Source organism: Oncorhynchus nerka, linkage group LG6 (assembly GCF_034236695.1).
Source record: "Oncorhynchus nerka isolate Pitt River linkage group LG6, Oner_Uvic_2.0, whole genome shotgun sequence".
NCBI lineage: Eukaryota > Metazoa > Chordata > Actinopteri > Salmoniformes > Salmonidae > Oncorhynchus > Oncorhynchus nerka.
The window spans coordinates 41,974,839-42,002,035 of NC_088401.1; the positions used below are offsets into that span (position 1 = coordinate 41,974,839).

The window sequence follows — 27,197 nt, forward strand, 5'->3', positions numbered from 1 at the left end:
AGAAACTTGGCATGTATAACAACGCAATTATAAATGCCAGATGGGCTCATTTTTCTAACTTGATCACTATTAATCAGAATAATTTGAATGTGCTCTTCTCAACCATCGATGGCCTGATAAATCCTACCCCCACAAACCTATGTGAATTTTCCTCCACATTTGAATGTGATGAGTTGGCAGCATATTTCAGAGATAACCAACATTAGGCTGGGGATTAGTCAAGCACTATCACTAGTCAAGCACTATCACTAGTCAAGCACTATCACTAGTCAAGCACTATCACTAGTCAAGCACGAGGCACTATGGATGTATTTTCCCTGGATGACACAGACATGCTCAGGAAAGTGATATCACAACTTAAGCATTCTATCTGCCGTCTCGAACATATCCCCACCACCTTCTTCAAAACCGTTTTTAATTGCATATCTGAAGTGCAAGCTATTGTTAATCACTCCCTGTTCAGAGGCACTTTCCCCATTGCACTAATAACTGCTAAGGTGAAACCCCTTCTGAAGAAAAGTAATCTAGATTCTTCAGCTCTTAGCAATTTCGGGGCAATCTCCAACCTTGCATTCTTATGCAACATTCTGGAAAGATTGGTGTTCAAACAGCTAAATGATTTTTTTTTAAGTGCCAACTATATTTTAGAAAAAATTGAATCTGGTTTTCGTACCCACCACAGCACAGAGACAGGTTTGACTTTGGCTCTGGCACTGTTCAGTTCATATATGTTACCCCTTGGCAGCGTTATCAGAAAGCACAGCATTGATTTTCACTGCTATGTAGATGATACATAACTTTTCTGTGCCAACATGGAATTTTAGGTCCACGGATAAATTATTAGATTGTATTAGTGATTCAAATACTTGGATGGCTAAATCTAAGACTGAGGTACTTATTGTTGGAGCCAAAGCACAGAGAGAGAATTTAGCCACATATTTTAATTAATGGGCAATAAAGACAAAACACCAGGTAAAAAAAAACACGTGTTATTTTAGATTCTGAACAAAATGTTGAATCACACATTAGAAATGTGACCAAAAATAGCTTTTTACCACCTGAGGAACATTGCCAAGTTGCAGCCGTTTCTTTCTAGCTGATACAGAGAGACTCATCCATGCTTTTATTACAAGCAGGCTTTTCCTACTATAATACTCTCCTGTCTGGTCTACCCAAGAAAGCAATTGGTCTACTGCAAAACATACAGAATGCACGGGTACTGACCAAGCCCAGACGGAGATCACACATTACAACGGTTTTAAGGTCTGTGCACTGGCTGCCTGTGAGTTTTAGAATTAATATTAAGATTATTCTATTGGTTTTTAAATCAATCCACGATTGTGCACCCCAATAACTTAAAAAGCATGTCAGACATGCCAGTTATGTACCCACTAGGTCCCTCAAGTCTTCTGGCGCTGGCCTAACTATCCCAAAGCCTTTTCCTTAGTGCTTTTTTAGTTGTTCAGTTTGTGTAATTCTTTACTTTTTTATCTTATGTTTGTTGTGTAGTAAAAATTTCAGCTTTGATTTTCATTGTTTTTTGTTTATTCCTGTAAAGCATATGGCGTTGCATTCCATTTCTGAAATGTGCTGTATGAATAAATCTTGATTTGACTTGATGCCCGTTTATTAAAGACCATTAAGGTTTACTATGTTATTCTGGGCCATACCAACACGTTCTATCAAGGTTTACTATGTTATTCTGGACCATACCAGCACGTTCTATCAAGGTTTACTATGTTATTCTGGGCCATACCAGCACGTTCTATCAAGGTTTACTATGTTATTCTGGACCATACCAGCACGTTCTATCAAGGTTTACTATGTTATTCTGGGCCATACCAGCACGTTCTATCAAGGTTTACTATGTTATTCTGGACCATACCAGCACGTTCTATCAACGTTTACTTTGTTATTCTGGGCCATACCAACACGTTCTATCAAGGTTTACTATGTTATTCTGGGCCATACCAGCACGTTCTATCAAGGTTTACTATGTTATTCTGGGCCATACCAGCACGTTCTATCAAGGTTTACTTTGTTATTCTGGGCCATACCAGCACGTTCAATCAAGGTTTACTATGTTATTCTGGGCCATACCAGCAAGTTCTATCAAGGTTTACTATGTTATTCTGGGCCATACCAGCACGTTCTATCAAGGTTTACTATTTTATTCTGGGCCATACCAGCACGTTCTATCAAGGTTTACTTTGTTATTCTGGGCCATACCAGCACGTTCTATCAAGGTTTACTATGTTATTCTGGGCCATACCAGCATGTTCTATCAAGGTTTACTATGTTATTCTGGGCCATACCAGCACGTTCAATCAAGGTTTACTATGTTATTCTGGGCCTTACCAGCACGTTCTATCAAGGTTTACTATGTTATTCTGGGCCATACCAGCACGTTCTATCAAGGTTTACTGGTCCGCAGCTGCATTAAAAGATAAGGGGAGTTTGCTATACACATCTGGGATAGGTGGGGGATAACCTCGTCCCCGGGCTGAGAGAGAGAGAGAGAGCTGGCGGACGAGATTCGGCGGGGGCTAGATACACCAAACATACACATGGAAATCTATTGCTTTATCAGATACTTTATTTTAATGTCGCTAATGAGTGTGTGTGTGTGTGTGTGTGTGGGGGGTGTGACTGTATGTATGTGTCTCTCTGTCCATATGTGTGTCTCTGTCTGTGATTCCAGTCATCCCCTTCTCTCTTCTCATCCAACCCCTTCCCACTGCTGTCGAACAAGGCAATGTCTATTTAATAGCCAGGGGTAATGAGAGGCAGATCTCCATATTGTTTATCACTCACTGAGCACCTCAGGCTCTGCCTGCCTTATAGCTTTCACAGACACACACAGGCAGCACAGCTAATAATGGAGCTATGAGGGATATGACAAGAATGGCCATATTCAATTTCTTCCTAGTCTAACAGTACACTTTTCCATTCTGATGTCAAGAATGTAGATTATCTGGAATCTGTGGGGCTGGAGTTGAGCAAGGAGAGAGGGGTGCCGAGCGCGGCTGCGGAGGTTCGCTACGGGAGCACTTTGTTGATTTCCAGCCATTTGTCGTCCTCCCAGACCGTTGCTCCGCTCTGCTCACTCTCTGCCACAGGGATACAGAGCTGAAACACAAGGATTTGTTGCCACTGGAAGCGCTCCCTGTTTCCAGTTACATCACAACCCAAATTTCCACATCACTTTGACTGTGTCTCTAATGGCACCCTATTCCCTATATAGTCTACTACTTTTGACCAGGGACCAAAGGATCCCGTTTGCACTATATAGGGGATAGGGTGCCAGATTGAGACGCAGCCTTTAGCAAACCGACCAACGGGGGGGGGGGGGGGACGAGAAGAAGAGGTATTTATTATTATATGTAGGGCTTTTTTAAAAGGGATAATGATATCGTCCGACTGTCCCCTTCTTCCAAAGTACACAGAGTATATAATAGGTCATTTCTGGGTATAGGAGATGCCCAATTGCATTAGAAAGAGGCTGAACACAGCCAGCTTCACAGACCATGTGCACCACCAGGCCATAAGGCAATGGGATATATAATAATGGCATCCCACTGGAGGGAGAGAGGGAGGGAGGGATGGAGGGAGAGAGGTCATCTCTGGGTATAGGTCATGCATGAGAGAGAGGTGAAAAAGAGAGCGCCTGATGGATATAGTAAAGTGAAAGGATGAAAAAAATGAATGATGAGGCCACTGATGAGGCCTTCCGAGTTGCTGTAATTGCGTACAATCCCTGTCCATGGGTATAAACTCTAGGAAGGGCAGATGACTTAATTTATCTTAATACTTTGTTATATACCCTTTGTTGACAATGACAGAGGTCAAACAAGGTTTTCACACACTGTTGCTGGTATTTTGGCCCATTCCTCCATGCAGATCTCTTCTAGAGCAGTGATGTTTTGGGGCTGTTGCTGGGCAACACGGACTTTCAACTCCCTCCAAAGATTTTCTATGGGGTTGAGATCTGGAGACTGGCTAGGCCACTCCAGGACCTTGAAATGCTTCTTACGAAGCCACTCCTTCGTTGCCCGGGCGGTGTGTTTGGGATCATTGTCATGCTGAAAGACCAAGCCACGTTTCATCTTCAATGCCCTTGCTGATGGAATGAGGTTTTCACTCAAAATCTCACGATACATGGCCCCATGATGTTTCCACCCCCATGCTTCACAGTAGGTATGGTGTTCTTTGGATGCAACTCAGCATTCTTTGTCCTCGAAACACAACGAGTTGAGTTTTTACCAAAAAGTTCTATTTTGGTTTCATCTGACCATATGACATTCTCCGAATCTTCTTCTGGATCATCCAAATGCTCTTCAGACGGGCCTGGACATGTACTGGCTTAAGTAGGGGGACACGTCTGGCACTGCAGGATTTGAGTCCCTGGCGGCGTAGTGTGTTACTGATGGTAGGCTTTGTTACTTTGGTCCCAGCTCTCTGCAGGTCATTCACTAGGTCCTCCCGTGTGGTTCTGGGATTTTTGCTCACCATTCTTGTGATAATTTTGACCCCACGGGGTGAGATCTTGCGTGGAGCCCCAGATCGAGGGAGATTGTCAGTGGTCTTGTATGTCTTCCATTTCCTAATAATTGCTCCCACAGTTGATTTCTTCAAACCAAGCTGCTTACCTATTGCAGATTCAGTCTTCCCAGCCTGGTGCAGGTCTACAATTTTGTTTCTGGTGTCCTTTGACATCTCTTTGGTCTTGGCCATAGTGGAGTTTGGAGTGTGACTGTTTGAGGTTGTGGACAGGTGTCTTTTATACTGACAACAAGTTCAAACAGGTGCCATTAATACAGGTAACGAGTGGAGGACAGAGGAGCCTCTTAAAGAAGAAGTTACAGGTCTGTGAGAGACAGAAATCTTGCTTGTTTGTACAGTGCCTTACGAAAGTATTCATCCAACCTAACTGAGCTCGAGCTGTTTTGCAAGGAGGAATGGGAAAAAATTTCAGTCTCTCGATGTGCAAAACTGATAGAGACATACCCCAAGCGACTTACAGCTGTAATCGCAGCAAAAGGTGGCGCTACAAAGTATTAACTTAAGGGGGCTGAATAATTTTGCACGCCCAATTTTTCAGTTTTTGATTTGTTAAAAAAGTTTGAAATATCCAATAAATGTCGTTCCACTTCATGATTGTGTCCCACTTGTTGTTGATTCTTCACAAAAAAATACAGTTTTATATCTTTATGTTTGAAGCCTGAAATGTGGCAAAAGGTCGCAAAGTTCAAGGGGGCCGAATACTTTCGCAAGGCACTGTAGGTGACCAAATACTTATTTTCCACCATAATTTGCTAATAAATTCATTAAAAATCCTACAATGTGATATTCTGGATTTTCTTTTACAGGCCTCATCTTTTTAAGTGGGAGAACTTGCACAATTGGTGGCTGACTAAATACTTTTTGACCCACTGTATAAAACAACGCAAGTTTCAAAACTTCGTGCTTGTAAGCTAAAATTATTATGTCGAATTCTTGCCACCAACAAAATGTTGAATATTTGGGGCATAAAATCATTGAAGCTCTGCAGATTTTGTTGTGACGATACAGAATCAATAGACCGTTTATTTTGGTATTGCCCTCGCGTAGCCTGTTTCTGGTCTCAGGTTCAGGAATGGCTGAAAATGCATAGCATTGATCTAAAATTTACCCTAGAAATAGTACAGCGAGGAGATCTGGAGAGACTGGGTCAGTCAATGAATAATATACTAATACTCTTAGTAAAAGTATTTATCTTCAACTCGCAATCTGTGTATTCTAATCGATTAGACAGATTGAAATTGTACGTTAAATATCACACAGCATAGTTAAACGATATGTCTTGCGTAGAAACCCAAAGTGGGTGGCCAGCAGAGATAGATGTGATGGGCTGAGGGTTGGGATGTGGAATTGGAGACAAGTGGGTGTGTATTTGCTATGCGGGAGATAGAATGATGGTCAAAGATAAAAAAACATTTTTTAAGTCTAAATAAAACATAATAAAAAGTATGTTTGAATGACACAGAGGGGCAGTGTTTTTACAACTAATGCCGGTTTGCCTGAGACTGATGCCGTGCAGGTGTTTGGACACATGCATATTCACACACTCTCATTCAAATAAACACATACATATAATAGTGCCAGACATGCACACAAACATATACAGTTGGCATTGCTGTTATTATTTTAGTTGTCCTTGATGTCCTTTGTTTTACATTTATTTTACTTTTTTATATGTTTCTTTGCATTGTTGTCTGCTGTTTTCTTCTGTGCTTTTCTTTTTTCACATTAGTTAATTCTCTTTTGGGGGGGTTCTTGGGGGTGGGGAATGGAATTCATTGTATTTTTTTATGTTTCTTCTGTGGGAGGGGTCTCGATTGTTTGAGGGACAGCTATTAGGGAACTGTGGTGGGATCTTGGAGGGTTCGGGTTCGTGTGTGTCCTTCTCCCTGAGTGCTGCGGCGCTCCAAAGCACCTCTCACTCACATGGCTCTCCGTAACATGATCAGGTCTTTCTCACAAGCTACAAGTGAAGAGAGACACATCGGGGACACAACTGCGCGTGTCCACATTTGCTTTTCGTCAGCCAGCAAGATGAGTAGGCCTAATGAACAGCAAAAGCACTAGCCTATGTCAATCTACTATCCCCATAGTACCAAAGCTGACCTAGTCTGTGCGATAAATAAGTATTCCAAACATAGTCTGGAAAAGTTGTGGGATGCCATAGATCCCAAATGAATACAACCACTAGCATCAAAAAATGTGGCTGACGCAACAGATCAGAAGGTTTAGCTTTAAATGTTGTTAAACTATTAGGCTATTTCTTCATATTATAATGCACACATGGCAGTAGGCTATAAGCACGAATCAAAAGTGACCGCAAATGCGATTTTGAATGTAATGCTTTTATTAGAAAGGTACATTTTTATGGTGAAAATGATCTTCCCCAAACTTGAAACTCACATGCTGCTTATGTATATCAGTTAGGCTCTACACCCCTTGTAAAGCAGATTAATGTGCTTCATTGTAAGTTATTTAGTGATACAAACCTTGTCAAAACATATGGGCTAGGCTACATGAGGTGTGCGACTATGATATATATTTTTTTGAGCTTCTTGCCCTATGCTGGGCAAGAAGCGAGACATGGAGCGAGACATGATGTCCCAGATGTGCTCAATTGGATTCAGGTCTGGGGAACGGGCGGGCCAGTCCATATCATCAATGCCTTCCTATTGCAGGAACTGCTGACACACTCCAGCCACATGAGGTCTAGCATTGTCTTGCATTAGGAGAAACCCAGGGCCAACCGCACCAGCATATGGTGTCACAAGGGGTCTGAGGATCTCACCTCGGTACCTAATGGCGGTCAGGCTACCTCTGGCAAGCACATGGAGGGCCGTGCGGCCCCCCAAAGAAATGCCACCCCACACCATGACTGACCCACCGCTAAACCGGTCATGCTGGAGGATGTTGCAGGCAGCAGAACATTCTCCACGGCGTCTCCAGACTCTGCCACATCTGTCACATGTGCTCAGTGTGAACCTGCTTTCATCTGTGAAGAGCACAGGGCGCCAGTGGCGAATTTACCAATCTTGGTGTTCTCTGGCAATTGCCAAACGTCCTGCACGGTGTTGGGCTGTAAGCACAACCCCACCTGTGGATGTTGGGCCCTCATACCACCCTCATGGAGTCTGTTTCTGACCGTTTGAGCAGACACATGCACATTTGTGGCCTGCTGGTGGTCATTTTGCAGGGCTCTGGCAGTGCGCCTCCTGCTCCTCCTTGCACAAAGGCGGAGGTAGCGGTCCTGCTGCTGGATCGTTGCCCTCCTACGGCCTCCTCCACGTCTCCTCATGTACTGGCCTGTCTCCTGGTAGCGCCTCCATGCTCTGGACACTACGCTGACAGACACAGCAAACCTTCTTGCCACAGCTCGCATTGATGTGCCATCCTGGATGAGCTGCACTACCTGAGCCACTTGTGTGGGTTATATACTCCGTCTCATGCTACCACTAGAGTGAAAGCACCGTCAGCATTCAAAAGTGACCAAAACATCAGCCAGGAAGCATAGGAACTGAGAAGTGGTCTGTGGTCCCCACCTGCAGAACCACTCCTTTATTGGGGGTGTCTTGCTAATTGCCAATCATTTCCACCTGTTGTCTATTCCATTTGCACAACAGAGTGTGAAATTTATTGTCAATCAGTGTTGCTTCCTAAGTGGACAGTTTGATTTCACAGAAGTGTGATTGACTTGGAGTTACATTGTGTTGTTTAATTAAGTGTTCCCTTTATTTTTTTGAGCAGTGTATAATTAACAAGTGAGAGGCTAATATTGTCACGCATCAGACTGTTCTTGATTTAATCTTGTCTTTACATATACTAAATAATATGTGTGAAATTTGTTTTGATTTAGGATGGACCATTATCATGAACCTGTCTCGAAACGGGCAGAAGGAAAAAATACATGTCATCTATGCACTTAAATAGTGAATGGAGGACGCGTTACCCATCGTTAGTTTTCATCCCAGTCAGGTAGGCTATACTCCTGTTGTAAAGGTAAGTTTGTGTGCTTAATTTAAGGAAAGTTGAGAAATAAATATAGTAGGTCTAGCCTTTAGAAGCTGATGGGATCCTCCTCTTTTTAATAGAGGCCATTACTCTGTTTTCTCGCGCAATTGCATAGCCTATAGAAATGTTGCGCAACATGAGCTCATGGGCTCTCATGAAGTGTTTGATTATATTTTTGATGACTTTTGACAGCCTTCATGACTTGTGACCACTGGTGTGGCGGTAACGGATACCCCAACAACCCTAGTCACAACCAGTTTTATTAACAGTAATTAGTCTTGGAAAAGTGTTGAGACTGAGCCAGTTGTCCCAATGCCACCTGAAAAGGGTAACATTTCACTTAATAATTTAGGAGTGTTTGCCTGTTGAAAGAGAGAAAGGTTACTAAAAGCCACTAATAGTGGAGAGTTCTGTCTCTCTCTTTCTCCCCTCTCTCATTATCTCGTTCTCTCTCCTCTCCCTTGTCTAAGTGTGCTGTTAGAGGTTTTCTGTCCTTCCCGGTGGATATTCTAAATGAAGAGCTAAATCATTTCTACTACACATTATTAGACTACACAGACTGCAGCTGCTGTCTCCCTCCTTCCTTCATCTCTCTCTATCTCTCTCGCTCTCGCTCTTCTGCCTCCCTCCCACCTTTTCAGACAGCAGACAGGCTTGAAACATGTTCGCAGTAGAGCCATGTTTCAAACGCTGACCCCGAAGAGGTCCCATGTGTTGTCATGTTTTTTTTCTCCAGAAAGGAGAGAGTGAGAGAGCATTTTTCTCTCAATAAACCCCTGACAGATATACGTTGGAGACTAATAATTCATTCAACACCTGCAAGTCAAGAGGAGAGTGGTAGGAGGAGGGGAGGAACAGGGGTAAAGAGAGGAGAGGAAGAGCGCGGAGAGGGGGAGAGAGGAGAGGAGGGGAAACCAAGCTGGAATCCAACGTTCATTTACTTTATTTGTTTCAGAGGAACAAGTTCATTTTCACCACCAGTCAGGCTCTCTCATGCCCCACTCTCTATCCCCCTGTCTCTCCCTCTGTCTCGCTCTCTCCCCCTCCCCATCGTTCTCTCTCTCTCTCTGTCTCGCTGTCTTTCGCTCTCCCCATCTCTCTCTCTCTCTTTTTCCAGCCCTCCCCCTCTATGTTCTTAAAAATCTCCCCCCAGATCCCATGCAGCGAATCATAAAAACACTATTGTTAATAAACATAACTCAAACAGTCCTGGCACGGCAGCCACGGGTGTGTTGTGTGCCATAGAAGTCAGTGTGTAATTCTGAGGGGCATATTTCATATTTGAATGTACTCCTCCTACCGGCCGTGTTGTATTAGCCCTGTGTAATTACCATGGTTGTGTCCCAAATGGCACCCTATTCCCTATACTTTTGATAGGGCTCTGGCAGCTTAGAGTTCTGCTCCAGACCCAACCCAAGACCACTGACCCACTGTGACTATGAATCCAATAAGGATTTTGTTTAATTAATTTATTTCTTGAATTTCTTATTTTAAAGAAAAGGCTCTGAATCTGAAAACACTGTTATTTTGTCTTGACCGCTCTAGAGGTGTGGGCGTGTGAGGGGAAGCGGGGCTAGCTCTTCTTCAGCAGAGTGTGGTCACCATTTCCCCTTACTGTAAACCACCTGGAGGCCTTCAGACATAGAAATAGAATAGAAATGTCCATTCTAGTAATTCTATTTCTATGGCCTTAGCCCTCTCTGGACCCTGGCTACACCTATAGCCCTCTAGACCAGGGTGCTCCAGTCCTTTACTGTATGGATGTTCTAATTAGCATAGTTCTATGCCCTCAGCAGTCCTTTCTGCGCTGCCTCTCAGCAGGCTGCTCCCACCACTACGTTGCCCCAGGCTGAACATCTGGCTCTGGTCAAAAGTAGTGTACTATATAGGGAATAGTGTGCCATTTGAGACGCAACACATTACTGTTTCCACAACATAACAAAACCCAGTGGCTGGTCAGTCCGCGTCGACAGTCCACCCTGGCAGGTCAGGGCCCGGCCCATTAGTCCAGCCACTTAGGGACCTGAGAGGGGCCAGACTGAGCCAAGCCAAGCCAAGCTGGCCGGAGCCAAGCCATGTTTGGAGAAAACAAGCGTGCTGCTCGCCCTTTGGTGGTGGTGATGGCTACTAGCTTGGCCTGGCCTGTTCTCTCTCTCTACTCTCTCTCTCCACCTCTTTCTCTCTCTTTCTTTCGCTCTCCCCCTCTCTCTCTCTCCCCCCTATCTATCTCCCCCTCTACTTTCTTACTTCCTCTCCCCTTCACCCTCTCTATCTCCCTATTTCTCCCTTCCTCTCTCTCCATCTACTTTCTTCTCTCCCTCACTTTTTCTCTCTCTCTCACACTCTGGCTGGAGTGTCCGATATCACATCTCTGTACAGGGCAGTCCGGTCGCCTTGGTCTCTCTCTGGCTCTCTGTCCAACACACAGTTCAGCTCAGCCTTGCTCAGCTCCAGCCGAGTGGTACTTTGTGGTACTTTTGTTTCTTTTTTTGTTTCTCTCTCTCTCCTCCCAACTGCTGTTGTTCCATGCTCCTTACGCACACTGTTGTTAGTCAGTTCAGCCTCAGCCTCGCACACTGACCCAATGACCAGCATGACCCAGTAGTAACAGTTACTATTCTAACGTTTAAGAGTCTATAGCATTGATCTGTTCCCCAGATTTCACATGAATCAGGATGATCTTTATAGTTTTCCACGCTGTGTGGATGAGGTGGAGAGGAGAAGAGGGGAGGCAAGAGGAGGAGAGACCAAAGACCCCCAGACCAAAACACCTTATGAAGGGTCTGCTCTTGATTCCGTGGTGATTGCTTTTCCACATCTCTACCTCCCTCCCTCCCCTCCACCTCATCCAGTGTACCTTTAAATATTTTATAATATGACATGACTGTTCGGATTTCCAAGTTGTGAATTAATGAGAGAAACAGATGTCCCTGTAGCTAGCCTGTAGGCTCTTGTAGTTGGCAGCTTGTAGCTGGACCTGTAGGTTTTAGGTCCAGGGCTTGGAAGGTCAGGACAGAGACCCCAGGTATACAGGGCTGTAAGCTTACCACACTCAACTCTCTCACCTCTATCTTCGGGCTCTCCCTTTTTCTCTCATGTCCACTCTCTCTATTTCTATCTCTGCTTATCTCTGGGGTGTTAACATTACACAGAGGAAGATGTTATCTTCATACATCCTATGTCTATCTGTGTCTTCGGAAGTCCAAGGACCGTAAATAACACATATCCAAATCTAAACCAGAGCAGTTAGTAACATATGACAGAAGATAGGCTCTTTCTCTCTCTCTTTCTCTCTCTCACAGCAGCCTCATGAACTCAGACACTGTCTGTCCCAAAGTGTCCCATGATTACCCCCACCAACTACACACATCCCTTCCTCCATCCTTCCTCCCTTCCCTGGCTTGGTCTGTCAGTCAGGGGATGAGTGTTTTCAATCAATCACTTTGGGAACTAATGTTTCCACTTCAGTTCAGCTCAGTCCACTCTAGAGAAGTCCTTTAATTCAATACATGTTCCTGATTGTGCATGAGAGTGAGTCAGTGTTAATAGTTTCTCAGTGAGGGTGTTGGAGGTTTCTGTGTGTGGTCAGAGTGAGTGTTAGGTATGTGTCTGTGAGGGATGTTAAATTAAGAGTTTTGCTCTGTGTGTGTGTGTGTGTATGTGTGCGTAAGCCAAGCGTTGTCTGGGCTATAGGAGGGCTGTTGCTAGGGCATGCACAATTACCGTATAACTGTGTAATCGACGGTTATGGATGAAAACCATCATGAAAATATAATAAAATAACAGTCGTAACCATTTGGGTGGGAAGGGGTGTCGTATGAACAGCTGACTGAATGACCACAATGCAGCAGCACACATAGAAATATAATGAATGGAACGGGCTTGGAACCTCTAACCCTGGAAATTTGGCTGGTAAAATCATGGGTGCAATCACAATGGCTGCCTGGTATTGTGATGCAATTATTTCCATGGTAATGTAGAATTTTCATTCAAATTATGTTAACTGATATGGCTCATGCAAGGGAATGTATTTTTTGTAATGTCAGTTGAGTTGAATCAACAAATCACAGCACATATTTTACTTCCTGCTTTGCTCCTATTGGTACACTCGCAATTGCCGCCAATCCACCTATTATGTCTTCATTGACTTGAATGGGGACGCCCGTTCTATTCATTCCATTTCTATAGCAGCACATGCAGTCAGATGCGGAGGAGAGGAGAAAGTGTTTGTCTATTTTTTTGCTATTCTAGCAGTTATTACGGTGACCATGGTCATTTGGCTAGCCATTTACCGTCATCCAAAAGGCCCTCGTCAAAGTGCACTAGTGGGGAATAGGGTGCCATTTTGGCTGCAGCCTTTGTGTTCCCTCAGACGGTTGTTCCCCTGATCTTAATCTGGTTCTCTTTAAATATAATTTCATAAAATCCATTCTTCTAATCCAGGGAGTAAGCCAGTTGAGTCCCTGTGGAGTTGTCTGCTGCTGTTTGTTTTAAGGGGATTGAGATGGTCTGTGGTTCAGATGGACACTGAGTAGCTTTTAATTCAGCACCAGGGCCAGACACTGACCTACTCACCAGGCACCATAGACCTAGACCAGACCCAATACACTACTTAGATCCTTAGACACTACTTAGACCCTTAGACTGTTCCAGAATACACTGAGTATACCAAACAGTAGGAACATCTTCCTAATATTGAGTTGCACTACCACCCTTTTTCCCTCAGAACAGCTTGAATTCCTCAGGGCATGGACTCTACAAGGTGTCGAAAGCACTCCACAGAGATGCTGGCCCGTTTTGACTCCAATGCTTCCCACAGTTGAATTAAGATGGCTGGATGTTCTTTGGGGGGTGGACCATTCTTGTTACAGAAAGGCACGTAAATGTTTTTTCTTTCCCATTCGCCCTCTGAATGGCACACATATACAATCCATGTCTCAATTGTCTCTGTAATGCTCCGGGTGTCGTGGGTGTGGAGTCAAACGCAGGAGACAGAGAGTGCAATGCTGTGTGTCTTTAATAGCACCAACGCACCACAGGGTGCTCACAATAGTAACGGCCCCAAACACGGAATGAAAATGTACAACGGAAAAGTCACGACCAGGCACTAACACGTACCTCTACAACAGAGCCGAAGGTTACACTGAAATAATCCCGCACAACAACCAGGCGGGCCGGCTGTCTAATAAAGACAAACTAATCATACATAAACATGTGCTACCAATAAACATACAAGGAGGAGGAGGAAAGACAATCAGTGGCAGCTAATAGGCCGGTGACGACGACCGCCGAGCGCCACTCGTGACAGTCTCGAGGCTTAAAAATCCTTCTTTAATCCTTAAGAGTCTATTCTGTTGTGTGCCAACATTTCCACAAAAAAAACAAATATTTCCTGAGCTTTCTTATACCTCCAAGATATAGGACAGACACTTCAAAACCTTACCCTAGCTTTCTGATGTGTGCCAACAGAAACGGCGGCTGGAACCAAAAATCTCAACATTTCCTCCTCTCTCCTCTGTCTTTTTCCCCCATTTATGAATGTGTTATTCAATGTGTTTTTATGGGCTAAGTAGTAAAGGCTAAATTGAACTGCTTCACATTTTAGAGGTTAACTAACCTGTTTCCTCACCTTCATCTACACTGATTGAAGTGACATCAATAAGGGATCGAATCTTTCACCTGGATTCACCTGGTCAGTCTGTGTCATGGAAAGAGCAGGTGTTCTTATTGTTTTGTATACCGGTCAAAAGGTTTAGAACACCTACTCATTCAAGGGTTTTTCTTTATTTTTACTATTTTCTACATTGTGAAATAGTAGTGAAGACATCAAAACAACGAAATAACGCAAATGGAATCATGTAGTAACCAAACAAGTGTTAATCAAATCAAAATATATTTTATATTTGAGATCCTTCAAATAGCCACCCGTTGCCTTGATAACAGCTTTGCACACTCTTGGCATTCTCTCAACGAGCTTCATGAGGTAGTCACCTGGAATGCATTTGAACAGGTGTGGGATTTCTTTCCTTCTTAAAGAGTTTGAGCCAATCAGTTGTGTTGTGACAAGGTAGGGGGGTATACAGCCCTATTTGGTAAAAGACCAAGTCCATATTATGGCAAGAACAGCTCAAATAACCAAAGAGAAACGACAGTCCATCATTACTCTAAGACATGAAGGTCAGTCAATACGGAATATTACAAGAACTTTGAATGTTTCTTCAAGTACAGTCGCAAAAACCATAAAGTGCTTTGATGAAACTGGCTATCATGACGAGGAGGAGTAGTAGGAAGGATCGGAGGACCAATGTGCAGCGTGGTAAGTGTCCATATTCTTTAATAAGAATAATGAACACTGAACTAAACGACAACGTGAAATAACAAAACAGAAACAGTTCCATGTGGAACAAACACTGACACGGAAAATAATCACCCACAACTCAAAAGTGAAACCAGACTACCTAAGTATGGTTCTCAATCAGGGACAACGATTGACAGCTGCCTCTGATTGAGAACCATACCAGGCCAAACACAGAAATCCCAAAACAGAGAAAAAGGAACATAGACAACCCACCCAACTCACGCCCTGATCATACTAAAACAAAGACATAACAAAAGAACTAAGGTCAGAACGTGACACACATCTCAACATCAACTGTTCAGAGGAGACAGGCGTTTCACAAAGACACTGCGGCTGGAACCAAAAAGGAGAAATTTCCACCGGTCTAATTTCCTTTGCTCGTGTTTCCTGGCTCAATCAAGTCTCTTCTTCTTATTGGTGTCCTTTAGTAGTGGGTGAACGGATGATCTCTGCATGTGTATTACCCACCATAAAGCATGGAGGAGGTGTTATGGTGTGGGGGTGCTTTGCTGGTGACACTGTCTGTGATTTATTTTGAATTAAAGGCACACGTAACCAGCATGGCCACCACAGCATTCTGCAGCGATACGTCATCCCATCTGGTTTGCACTTAGTGGGATCATTTGTTTTTCAACAGGACAATGAGTTTTATCAAGAAGGAGAGTGATGGAGTGCTGCATCAGATGACATGGCCTCCCCGACCTCAACCAAATTGAGATGGTTTGGGATGAGTCGGACCGCAGAGTGAAGGAAAAGCAGCCAACAAGTGCTCAGCATATGTGGGAACTCTTTCAAGACTGTTGGGAAAGCATTCCAGGTGAAGCTGGTTGAGAGAATGCCAAGAATGTGCAAAGCTGTCATGAAGGCAATGGGTGGCTATTTGAAGAATCTCAAATATAAAATATATATTGATTTGTTTAGTATCATTTTGGTTACTACATGATTCCATATGTGTTATTTCATAGTTTTGATGTCTTCACTCTTATTCTACAATGTAGAAAATAGTAAAAATAAAGAAAAACCCTTGAATGAGTAGATGTTCTACCTTTGACCGGTAGTGTATGGTCCCAATACAACCACGCTCCACTTAGTCCTAGGACAGCAGGTCTTAGACTGAGGCATTTCCATCCAGACCCAATACTCGACCGACAATTACACTCACTAAAGGGTTTCCAGAACCAAAACAGCCAGTAGTTAACCAGAATACTGAGGCCCTTTCAGACTCAAAAACTAGAACCATTGTAATAACGTTGAAAAAATACTTGAATTGGGATAAAAGCTAAAATTGTATTTCAGTACAGACTGAGATTGATTTATTTGTGGGATTAATTGCATGTGTGTGACATTGACTGTGGAGTTCCTGGAACAACAAGAAGTGCTGAGACAAAGGCAGGTAGTGCCGAGCCGTGAGAGGAAGTGGCTTATTGCCTCCTGCTGACCTGTTCTGGTCTGGTCCAGTGAAGGACTCTCTGTAGACATGAGCAGCTCAACACCATGGTCGCTTTAACCTGGGTTGGTGATACTTTCTAGAACTTCCTTCCCCCCTGATCTTCCCCTTGAGAACTTTGAGGGTATTTAGCTATTTGTGTCTGTGTGTGCGAATGTGTTTGAGTGTGTCTGTTTGTCTTTCTGTCTCTGTGTGTGTGTTTTGTTTGTCTCATAGTGTGTGTTATCTGATGACTGCTGACTGTGTCGTTTCCTCCGCTTTCCCTCTCTTTGTGCCTCCAGATCTGTATGAGCTGCTGTCTGCCCTGCCCTCCCAGCTCCAGCCCCATGTTGACAGCCCGGACGACAGCACCTTTATACACGACATGTTCGGAGAGAGGAGCCTCCACTCGCTGGTCAAGGTAAACCTACTCTACGTCTTCCTATTTTCCGCTCTTCATCCTCTAAAGAGGGGTGTGTGTGTTTGCATGCTTGCATGTGTATGTAAGGGTAGCGTTAGGATCATCAAGAGATCCCTCCCTTTATTCTTCTCTCTCTCCCCCTCTCCTTTTCTTTGTTCTACACTTTAAAAAAAGGCGATATCTAGAACCAAAAAGGGTTCTCCGGCTGTCCCCATAGGAGAACCCTTTGAAGGACCCCTTTTTGTTCCAGATTAGAACCCTTTTGGGTTCCATGTAGACCCCTTTCCACAAAGGGTTTTACATGGAGCCAAAAATAGTTCTACCTGTCACCAAAATGGGTTCTCCTATGGGAACAACCACAGAACCCTTTTGGAACCCTGTTTACTCTTTCTTTGTCTTTTTGCCTCCCTCCATCTCTCTCACCTATCATGTCTCTCTCCCTTTCTCTCACACACACTCCTCCTTTCTCAGTCAACCTCTCCTCCTCTCTCTCTCAAGTCACTGTCTCCTTTCCTCCTCTCTCTCTATCTGAAGTGGTTCTCTGGGCCGGGCCAGGCGGCAGGGTTGTTGAAACAGATAGCTCCGGAGATGAGGAGATGAGCACACTTGATAACTTTATTTCTCTGGCAAACAGTTCTAACGAGGGAACCACATGCCTTCAGTACAGCAGGCTGCAGTCTGCCTGCAGTTTGTCTGTCCCCCTCTCTGTGTGTGTCTGCAGACTACAGCAGCCTTCTGTACTGTAGTCAGCAGCACCACTCCTCCCTCTATTCTGTAATTCATCCCTCTATCCTCCCTCTATTTATTTACTCTCCCTCTATTCCTCCCCCTGTTCTTAGGGACAAAGCCCAGGGTTTACATGCAGTATCAGCCTCCACGACTAGTGCTCACTTTTCTTCTTTTCATCTTTAGTATTACGTTTACAGGTGTGTAGTTTGAGATTTTGGCAATGTGTTTTTATGGGTGCATCGTGAATGGCACCCTATTCCCTATAGTGCACTACTTTATAGGGAATCATGTGTGACTTAAGACACATTTATGAAATAGCTCAGATGCTTGGGTAAAGACCTGAGGTTGACTTAGGAAACCAAACAGGGACATGTTATGCTCAGTTTGTTATGCATGACTTTGGACTAAGGCATTTTCACCAGATAATGATGGGTAGGTCTGCATATGTTCAAAGTGCAGATTGTGTCAGCCCAAAGAAAAGCTCATGTAAAATGGTACAGATATAATTATGGTAAAGATTGTGGTCACATTTCCATAACATTTAGGCAGGCATGTGGGTGGACCTCACCTGGGGCCTCATTCATCCGTGGAGGGACCGCACAAAAGAAGGCGTACGCCACTTTCTAAGCAAACTTGACGGGAGAATGTGCGGTCCCTCCACGGACACTTTGACCCATACATACGCACATAAACTGCAGAAATGAGAAACTGCAGAAGGATGAAACTCGAGAAACGGTGTGAAATTGATGCCATTGTGTAAAATAAACTTAAATATTACCTCTCACGTATTATATATGAAGAGTTCCCTGGAATGCACATAAAAAAAACACACACACAAAAATATAATTTAGGATAATAAATACAAACGGAGATATCGGTTTTTGCAAAAGAACCCCTCAAATATGTTGTACAGTTTAATTGGGAATCATATTTAATTGGATCTGTAATTATTAAACAATACTTGCATGTACTTGCATTAAACAATACTTTTATGTATTCTCATAAATAATAAGTTAAACAGTAGGTCAATTTGCGATGAAACTAAGCTGTTTTCGATGCCTCAGTCGGGCAGATACGAGTGCGCAGTTTCATATATTGTTATCACACGTTCGTTGCGCAGAACTGTCAATGTGATAATTGCCCTGTCATTGTCAGTTACAATCACGGTAATTACCACATCTTGTCGTGGGTGCGTGTTGGTGGCAGGGAAGTCAGGCGCAGGAGAACGAACTCCAAAAACCAAAATATATAAAAATAACAAAGTGGGTACAAAACCCGTCGCACACCAACACATACTAGCACAATCACATACAATAAAACAATCTCCGACAAGGACATGAGGGGAAACAGAGGGTTAAATACACAACATATAATTGATGGGATTGTGGAACCAGGTGTGAAGGAAGAGAAGACAAAACCAATGGAAAATTGAAAGATGGATCAGTGATGGCTAGAAGGTCGGTGACGTCGACCACCGAACACCGCCCGAACAAGGAGAGGGACTGACTTCGGCAGAAGTCGTGACACACCTGAAGGTTATGTTATGCAATTGGGTAGCTATGACAATCAAATGGGTGGGTATAAAAAGGCATTCAATTACAATGTGTAATGACACACAATGGCTGCTTTGGCTCTGTTGGAAGATTTGGCGATTGGAAGAATTCGGAGAGAGCGAATTTTCAGAGACGATAATGAGTGGCTTATGAGCCAGTTCCGATTACCAAGAGATGTTATCTTGGATCTCTGTGCTGTAGTGGGCCCAGCTTTACAGAAGAAGCACCCGCAGAATCCAAGCCGTGCCTGTCCCACTCCAACTCCTTGGCAACCACTTCAACACCTTGGCAACCTCGTTAATAGCGTCGATGGTGTCTCTCTGCGTTTGCAGGACTGCATCTGTGAGGACACGGCCGCTGGAATGTTGTGACGGACGAGGTGCAGTGGAGACGCTGTGGCTGGGCGCACTCAGCTCCTGCTCAGATGCAGCACCCCCGACCCCGCTGGAACACTCAGCTCCTGCTCAGATGCAGCACCCCCGACCCCGCTGGAACACTCAGCTCCTGCTCAGCTGCAGCACCTCCGACCCCGCTGGAACACTCAGCTCCTGCTCAGATGCAGCACCTCCGCCCCCGCTGGAACACTCAGCTCCTGCTCAGCTGCAGCACCTCCGACCCCGCTGGAACACTCAGCTCCTGCTCAGATGCAGCACCCCCGACCCCGCTGGAACACTCAGCTCCTGCTCAGCTGCAGCACCTCCGACCCCGCTGGAACACTCAGCTCCTGCTCAGATGCAGCACCTCCGACCCCGCTGGAACACTCAGCTCCTGCTCAGATGCAGCACTACCGACCCCGCTGGAACACTCAGCTCCTGCTCAGATGCAGCACCTCCGACCCCGCTGGAACACTCAGCTCCTGCTCAGATGCAGCACCTCCGACCCCGCTGGAACACTCAGCTCCTGCTCAGATGCAGCACCTCCGACCCCGCTGGAACACTCAGCTCCTGCTCTGATGCAGCACCTCCGACCCCGCTGGAACACGCAGCGACTAAAAACAATTAGATGTCACAATTGTTTGTGTAAATAAATGTTTAAACACAACTTGCAGTCCTGCAAACCTCTTAAAAAATGTTTGAAACGTTCAACAGAGGAGAGCCCACCAACAAGCAATGTGATTGGTCAAGGGCTGACAGTTAGGATTGGAAGGAGGGTGGGAGTGAGAAGAGGGCTCAGCGGGGGTTGCTTTTTAAATGTTTAATATTCTGAGTCCCGGTAATGAATTGGCACCATCCACTTAGCAATCTGAATTCCACCACCACCATCAGGTCACCAACTTTCTGAGCCAACCTGTCACCGACTCCCTGCGACCGGCTGCCTGGCTCTCACGCTGTGGTTCGCGTCAGCTGCAATCTATAAATACCCACAAGATTTACAGCCTAATGTGGCCTGATTTGCCGTCGCTACTGTAGCGTAATATATACCCTATTAAAGAAGAATGATGTCCCGCCCCCGGCCCGCCCAGCCGTGAAGCAGGGCAATAAGTCAGGGTGACGTGAAAGAGAGCACGCACATTTATCTTCTTCTTCCAAGACAAGACCATTTATATCTTTAGGTGTTCTTTGTTTCACTTTCTCTCTCTCTCTTTTCTCAAAGAAAGCTGAGTTGAATGAGCTGTTAGCGTGTCTTAGTAATGAAGGCTGAATGGAGGGGTGTTTGTTCTAATCCTGCTTTAGACAGACAGGTTGGCCTGTTACTGTGTGTTTCCTTCTTCCCTGGTACCCGAATGTCAGCCCGACAGACCCTGCCAGACATAGATAGAGAGAGAGAGAGACAGCGTACAGTACCGGACAACCCTCCCACCTTACAGGTGAGCCTGCCTGGCAGAAAGAAACCGCCGTTGCTCAGGTGAACATGGCTATCGTCAGTGACGCCATTACCTTAAACCCTACTACCTGATCACACACACACACACACACACACACACACACACACACACACACACACACACACACACACACACACACACACACACACACACACACACACTTCTGCAGATCCAGAGTTCACCCGTCACTACACAGGGCTGAGAAATAGAGGTATTGGAAGAGGCTAATAGCCAGGAAAACATCCTAGTAATCTGACGTTTAAACAGCTCAGGCTGTTCCTGCTCATATGGTAGCCATCAGGTCTCACCTGGGTTATTGTGGAGCATCGAATGGCTGGGCGCCTGGTTAGGACTGAATCCCTAGCAGAGCTAGAAGAAGACCGAGAGTGAGGGAGGGAGAAAGTGATAGCGAGAGAGGGGTTGCACTGCGTTTCCCAAACTAGGGGTCGTGGCTTCCCAATGAACTCTCTGAACATCCCAATACCTTTCTGATGCATTTCAAACTATACTTCTTTCAGATTGAAATACTATTGCAAATCAGTTTTTACATTTTTTGATAGACTTTCATAGCTCCAATTTTTAAAATGTAGTCGTTGATTACATCACTTTTTTTTTTTTACATGTTGAGGTTGTGCAAAATGCCCTTCCAGACACACAGTAGGGCCCCTAGCGTCCCTGTTAATCAGATTATGTCATGGAGATGAAACAAATATTGTCTAATATAGTCTTTCAGTCGAGGCCAAGTTCACAGAGTTTGCATCCCAAATGGCACCCCATTCCCATTATAGTGCACTACTTTTGACCAGGGACCCATAGCACACTATATATCGAATAGGGTGCAATTTGGGATGCATCCAGAGCCTCTGCACAGTGCACTACTTTGCAGACTTTTAATCGGCACAGCAACGGCCCCAGCTGCATGACAGAAAGTAGAGCCTGTACTGGATCTGTAATAGCCCGGTGTGTGTTTCCGAGCTAAAACGACACAGACATTCTTCTTCCTTTCAAATTAAAGTGAGTTACTCAAGTGTGCTTTCTATAAATTCCTCCCTTTCTTACTGTTCCCTCGCCAAGTTCCTCGCTCCACAAAAAGCCACAGGAAATATAATACAACGTTCAATTTCCACCTGAATCAGGTGCAGGGTGGTCGGAGACCAACTTTCTGTCAGCAGGCCTTCAGCGTGAGCCCTGAGCAGCCTCGTTTGTGGTCGGTCAGTTTTCCCTTTAATTCTGCTCTAGTTAGATGCTAATAGGCTAGGCTTGGCAGTCAGTCATCTGCATCCTAAGTGGCACCCTATTCCCTATATAGTGCACTACTTTTGACCAGGATCCATAGGGCTATGGTCAAAAGTAGGGCATTATATAGGGAATACGGTGCCATTTGCGATGAAGCCTCACTTGCTTCCCTCCCTGATATAAATAAAATGAAATTGTATTTGTCACATGCGCTGAATTACAACAGGTAGACCTTACAGTGACATGCTTACAGGCCCTTAACCAACAATGCAATTTTAAGAAAAATACAAAAATGTGTCAATGTGTCAACCAGTTAGTCGAGATAATTGAGGTAATATATTGAGGTAATATATACATCTAGGTAGAGTTATTAAAGTGACTATGCATAACAGAGAGTAGCAGCAACGTAAGGGGGGGGGGGGGGGGCGCAGTGCAAATAGACTGGGTAGCCATATGATGTTCAGGAGTTTTGTGGCTTGGGGGTAGAACTCTCTTGGACCTAGACTTGGTGCTCCGGTACCGCTTGCCGTGCGGTATCAGAGAGAACAGTCTATGACTAGGGTGGCTGGAGTCTTTGACAATTTTTAGGGCCTTCCTCTGACACCGCCTGGCATAGTCGTCCTGGATGGCAGGAGGCTTGGCCCCAGTGATGTACTGGGCCGTACGCACTACCCTCTGTAGTGCCTTGCGGTCGGAGGCCGACCAGTTACCATACCAGGCAGTGATGCAACCCATCACTATGCTCTCGATGGTGCAGCTGTAGAACCTTTTGAGGATCTGAGGACCCATGCCAAATCTTTTCCGTCTCCTGAGGGGGAATAGGTTTTGTCATGACCTCTTCACGACTGTCTTGGTGTGCTTGGACCATGTTAGTTTGTTGGTGATGTGGACGCCAAAGAACTTGAAGCTCTCAACCTGCTCCACTACAGCCCTCCAATGAGAATGGGGGCGTGCTCATAGTCCACAATCATCTCCTTTGTCTTGATCACGTTGAGGGAGAGGTTGTTGTTCTTGCACCACACTGTAAGGTCTCTGACCTTCTCCCTATAGGCTGTCTCATCGTTGTCGGCGATCAGGCCTACCACTGTTGTGTCATTGGAAAACTTAATGATGGTGTTGGAGTCGTGCCTGGCCGTTCAGTCATGAGTGAACACGGAGTACAGGAGGGGACTGAGCAAGCACCCCTGAGGGGCCCCCGTGTTGAGGATCAGTGTGGCGGATGTGTTGTTTCCTATCCTTACCACCTGGGGGCGGCCCGTTATGAAGTCGATTATGCAATTGCAGAGGGAGGTGTTTAGTCCCAGGGTCCTTAGCTTAGTGATGAGCTTTGAGGGCACTATGGTGTTGAACGCTGAGCTGTAGTCAATGAATATTGTTCTCGCATAGGTGTTCCTTTTGTCCAGGTGTGAAAGGGCAGTGTGGGGTGCAATAGAGATTGCATCATCTGTGGATCTGTTGGGGCGGTATGAAAATTGGAGTGGGTCTACGGTTTCTGGGATAATGGTGTTGATGTGAATCATGACCAGCCTTTCAAAGCACTTCATGGCTTCAGACGTGAGTGCTACAGGTCGGTAGTCATTTAGGCAGGTTACCTTAATGTTCTTGGGCACAGGGACTATGGTGGTCTGCTTGAAACATGTTGGTGTTACAGACACCGACCGGGAGAGGTCGCAAAATGTCAGTGAAGACACTTTCCAGTATACTGTAGAGCTCTTGAAGTGGTCGTGAGCTGTTTGCTCTTCAAATGCTGAAATGCTTTAATGACATGGAAAGGTGCCTTAGCGTTGGCTCGTTAGAGACGTACATTAGCTTTAGTTGAAGTCTCTGGTGCATATGACTAGTTTGTGGTCATTGCATATATGGTCTCACTTGAACTGGAATGTAATGATTCCATGGATTAGTCACTTAATATAATTTATATGGTCAAACAAATTATTTAACTGCAGTCCTAGTCATAAAAACACAACCATGACATAGGCCTAGGCTGCACACAAATTGGCTACATAGAATGTTTCCAAGCAGCAACAGTCAGGAGAACATATGCATAGGAAGACTAGGGCAAGGGTTCACCAGCCATAGGCTGCCCTCTCCACCTCCACTCTACCTCAGACGGTGTCTGTGTCTGATCCTGGACCTGTCTACAGACCTCATCCCATCCAGCCCTCCAGCACTACTAGGAGATCCCAGGAAGGACATTGTTTCAATCCTCCTGGCTTAGCTCCTAGCTTCAGAATGTACAGTATACCCTCTGAGCCATCTAAACCCTGCACGACACACACACACACACACACACACACACACACACACACACACACACACACACACACACAGACTACAATACCCCACACCCTGTACGGCCACACAGCAATAAAAAGCAGCAAATCGTCTCTGGGTCTGGGGCTCTGGGCTCGGCTCAGAAGCCTCCTCCAGCTGAGAGATCAACTGGTGCTGCCTGCGGTTAGCACATCCCTGGGCCAGGTTGCCGCTGAGCCCCTCATTTATTATGTAGGGGGAACGGGACCTCCTCTGAAGCCCCTGAGCAAACACCTGAGGGTTGTGGAGGGAACGTTAGCCTCTCTCTGCATACGAAATGGAATCCTATTCACTACATAGTGCACTACTTTTGACCAGGGCCCCTAGCTCAAATGGCACCCTATTCCAATACAGTGCACCAGTTTTAGCCTGGACCCATAGGGAAAATGGCACCCTTTTCCCTATGGAGTGCACAACCTTTGAACAGGGCCCATAGGGATAAGTAGTGTGCTACATATGGAATAGGGTGCCATTTAAGATACAGACTCTTTCCTCTGGGTAACAGGACCCATGTGTAACTGTCCTCTCACTTGCCTGTGTCAGTTGTCACTGTATGCACCCTATAGATAAGGGCTGCCCATTTCCGGTCCTGGAGAAAGTTTTGTTTCTACCTGTTAGTCAATTGCACTCACCTGGTGTCCCAGGTCTGAATTAGTCCCTGATTAGAAGGGGAGGATGAAAACCAGACTTGTTTCGGCCCTCTAGGGCCGGAATTGGGCAGCCCTTATCTATAGGGTGCAAACAATGACAACTGACCCAGGCAAATGAGAGGACAATTCCACATGGGTCCTGCTATAAATTAATTCACTTTTACACATACATACATAAATGCAATGTGCTTATTGTACATTGACAGACACTAATAACTGTAGAAAGCTAAAGTGGTTCAATTTACTACGTTGCTCTTTAGAGAGTAGAGGCCTATACTTATTGACTTAAGGTAGTTATTTATGGTTTAAAAAACTATATCGCATCTAAACTAAACCCCCTGTCCTCACAGCAACATTATACTCCGGTGCTTAGGCTGCCATCCAAACATTTTCTTATCTGTTTAATGGACAAGCGCAGTGTGACGTGTGAAACATCATGCTCAATGTAGACAAACAAGCTGCTACAGACAGAGCCAAGACCGAGGCAGACAGACAGACAGCGGACAGGGCCCAAAACAGAACGGGGTTGTGATAGGTACAGTAGAAAAAAAGTAGAGAAAGTAGACAAGCTCACCCCAGTCACTCACCCAGACACGTGGTCTATTGAGCGTAGAATGGGTTGGAAACTCAAAGGCTTGAACCATGGCTGCTGGGTTTTTGGAGATCGATAATAGGTTGATTTACCATTTACCTATAGCTTCAACTTCTTGTCTGTTAGATATGAGTTGGCAGTCCATTACTCCAGGTTTAGGACTACTGTGGTGAACTGTCTGTGTGAAAACACCACTGTTATAACCTCTAACCTGGAACTAAAACACTGCTTCCTAGCTCCTACCACCTCCATTATGGGGATGTGTGTAGTTTATCCGCCATTTTGTCCTGAACATTCTCTAAGCGACTAGTTTTGTTTTCAACCCAATTGCTTGTATACATCTTTTGAATTAGCTTGTTAAAATAAATGCCACGTGGAATAAATGGGTTAGGGTCAGGGTTAAATCACTGCATTGTTTTTATTTTACGTATAATGAAATCGAATATTGGAAATTAAAAATGCAAATAGAAACCCCGTACTGTACTAAAGGTATTTGGCTCATTGGCGGTCTGTATTTCTTTAGGACTGGGTTTAGGTGTGTGTGCATGAGCCCCTGGACTCCTCTAGTGTCTCCTTCAGCAGGGAGTGCACTGTCTCTGTCTCCCCATGCAGAATAAACAGGGCCTACTCTGGGGTCCTCTTACCCAGCAGCCAACACTCTGACTTTCCTAGCTGCGTAGTGCTCCGTAAGGAAATCTATCCTCTAACTAACTTAATGATATGGCTGTCACAGCAACCTGGACCCCTTCTCTTTCTCCCTCTGTCTCCCCCCCCCCAGTGCATCTGCTCTTAATAAGCTGTCACATTCTCCAGGCCTTTTCCACGTCAAACGAGAGCCGAGCATGTTCCTAGCAGATCCGGAGCTTAGGCGCCAGTCCTGAATCAGACCTCCGTGCACCGGCCTGCCTCATCAAGGCAAGGTGCTCCCTACGCTCCTTTTGCGCTTCAGCCACCTCCAGAGGAAGGCTGAGAGGTCAAATTCAGTAGGGGGACGGGTATCCGTAACGCTCAACACATTGATTTGGTGTTATCTCCTTGCGAAGGCACGGTGGAGGAGGCAACAGCCTAACTACACTACAACGACATAACACCACCACAACAGCAAGCCTCTTTCCCCTCAGCAGTCTCAAGTGCTGTCTACATTACCATTTTATGGTTGTTTTAAGGGTCAATTGGCCAGAAGAGGTGCTCTTGAGCTAATTTGAAACTCTTTGAGCTAGTGCTCAGTGGCAGTTAGATGGTTGAGGATGGCCTTCTCAATGCTCTATCTAAAGCTTCTAATCACAATGTCCAGGTCACCAAGCCAGACCAGACCAAGCCATCTCCAGGGCTCTGCTGTAAGCCAACCCGGTGTGAGAGAAGATGAGAACACAGCCAGGCAGCCAGCATTCCTCTTCCTCTCTGGCTCTGTGAGACTAAGGGCTAACCTGGGTTCTTGGGTAAACACTGACTGACAGGCATTTTAGTCTCAAGCCTGCACATCTGTCTGTCTGTCTGTCTGGTCTCCTGACCTGTCTCCCCTACTT

The 27,197-nt window shown here is 45.1% G+C and overlaps 1 protein-coding gene across 2 annotated transcripts in view; it reads left to right on the forward strand.

Moving 5' to 3' along the window:
* The window catches only part of LOC115130454 (MAGUK p55 subfamily member 7-like), a 246,094-nt gene that overhangs the window by 92,573 nt on the left and 126,324 nt on the right, over nt 1-27,197 (forward strand). Inside the window, exon 4 of one of the 2 annotated variants that reach the window (XM_029661620.2) lies at nt 16,655-16,773. In XM_029661620.2, coding sequence (XP_029517480.1) covers nt 16,655-16,773 — 119 coding nt within the window. Of the gene's footprint in view, nt 1-16,654; nt 16,774-20,574; nt 20,863-27,197 lie in introns of those variants that run through there. The other variant, XM_029661619.2, reaches the window with a different exon arrangement.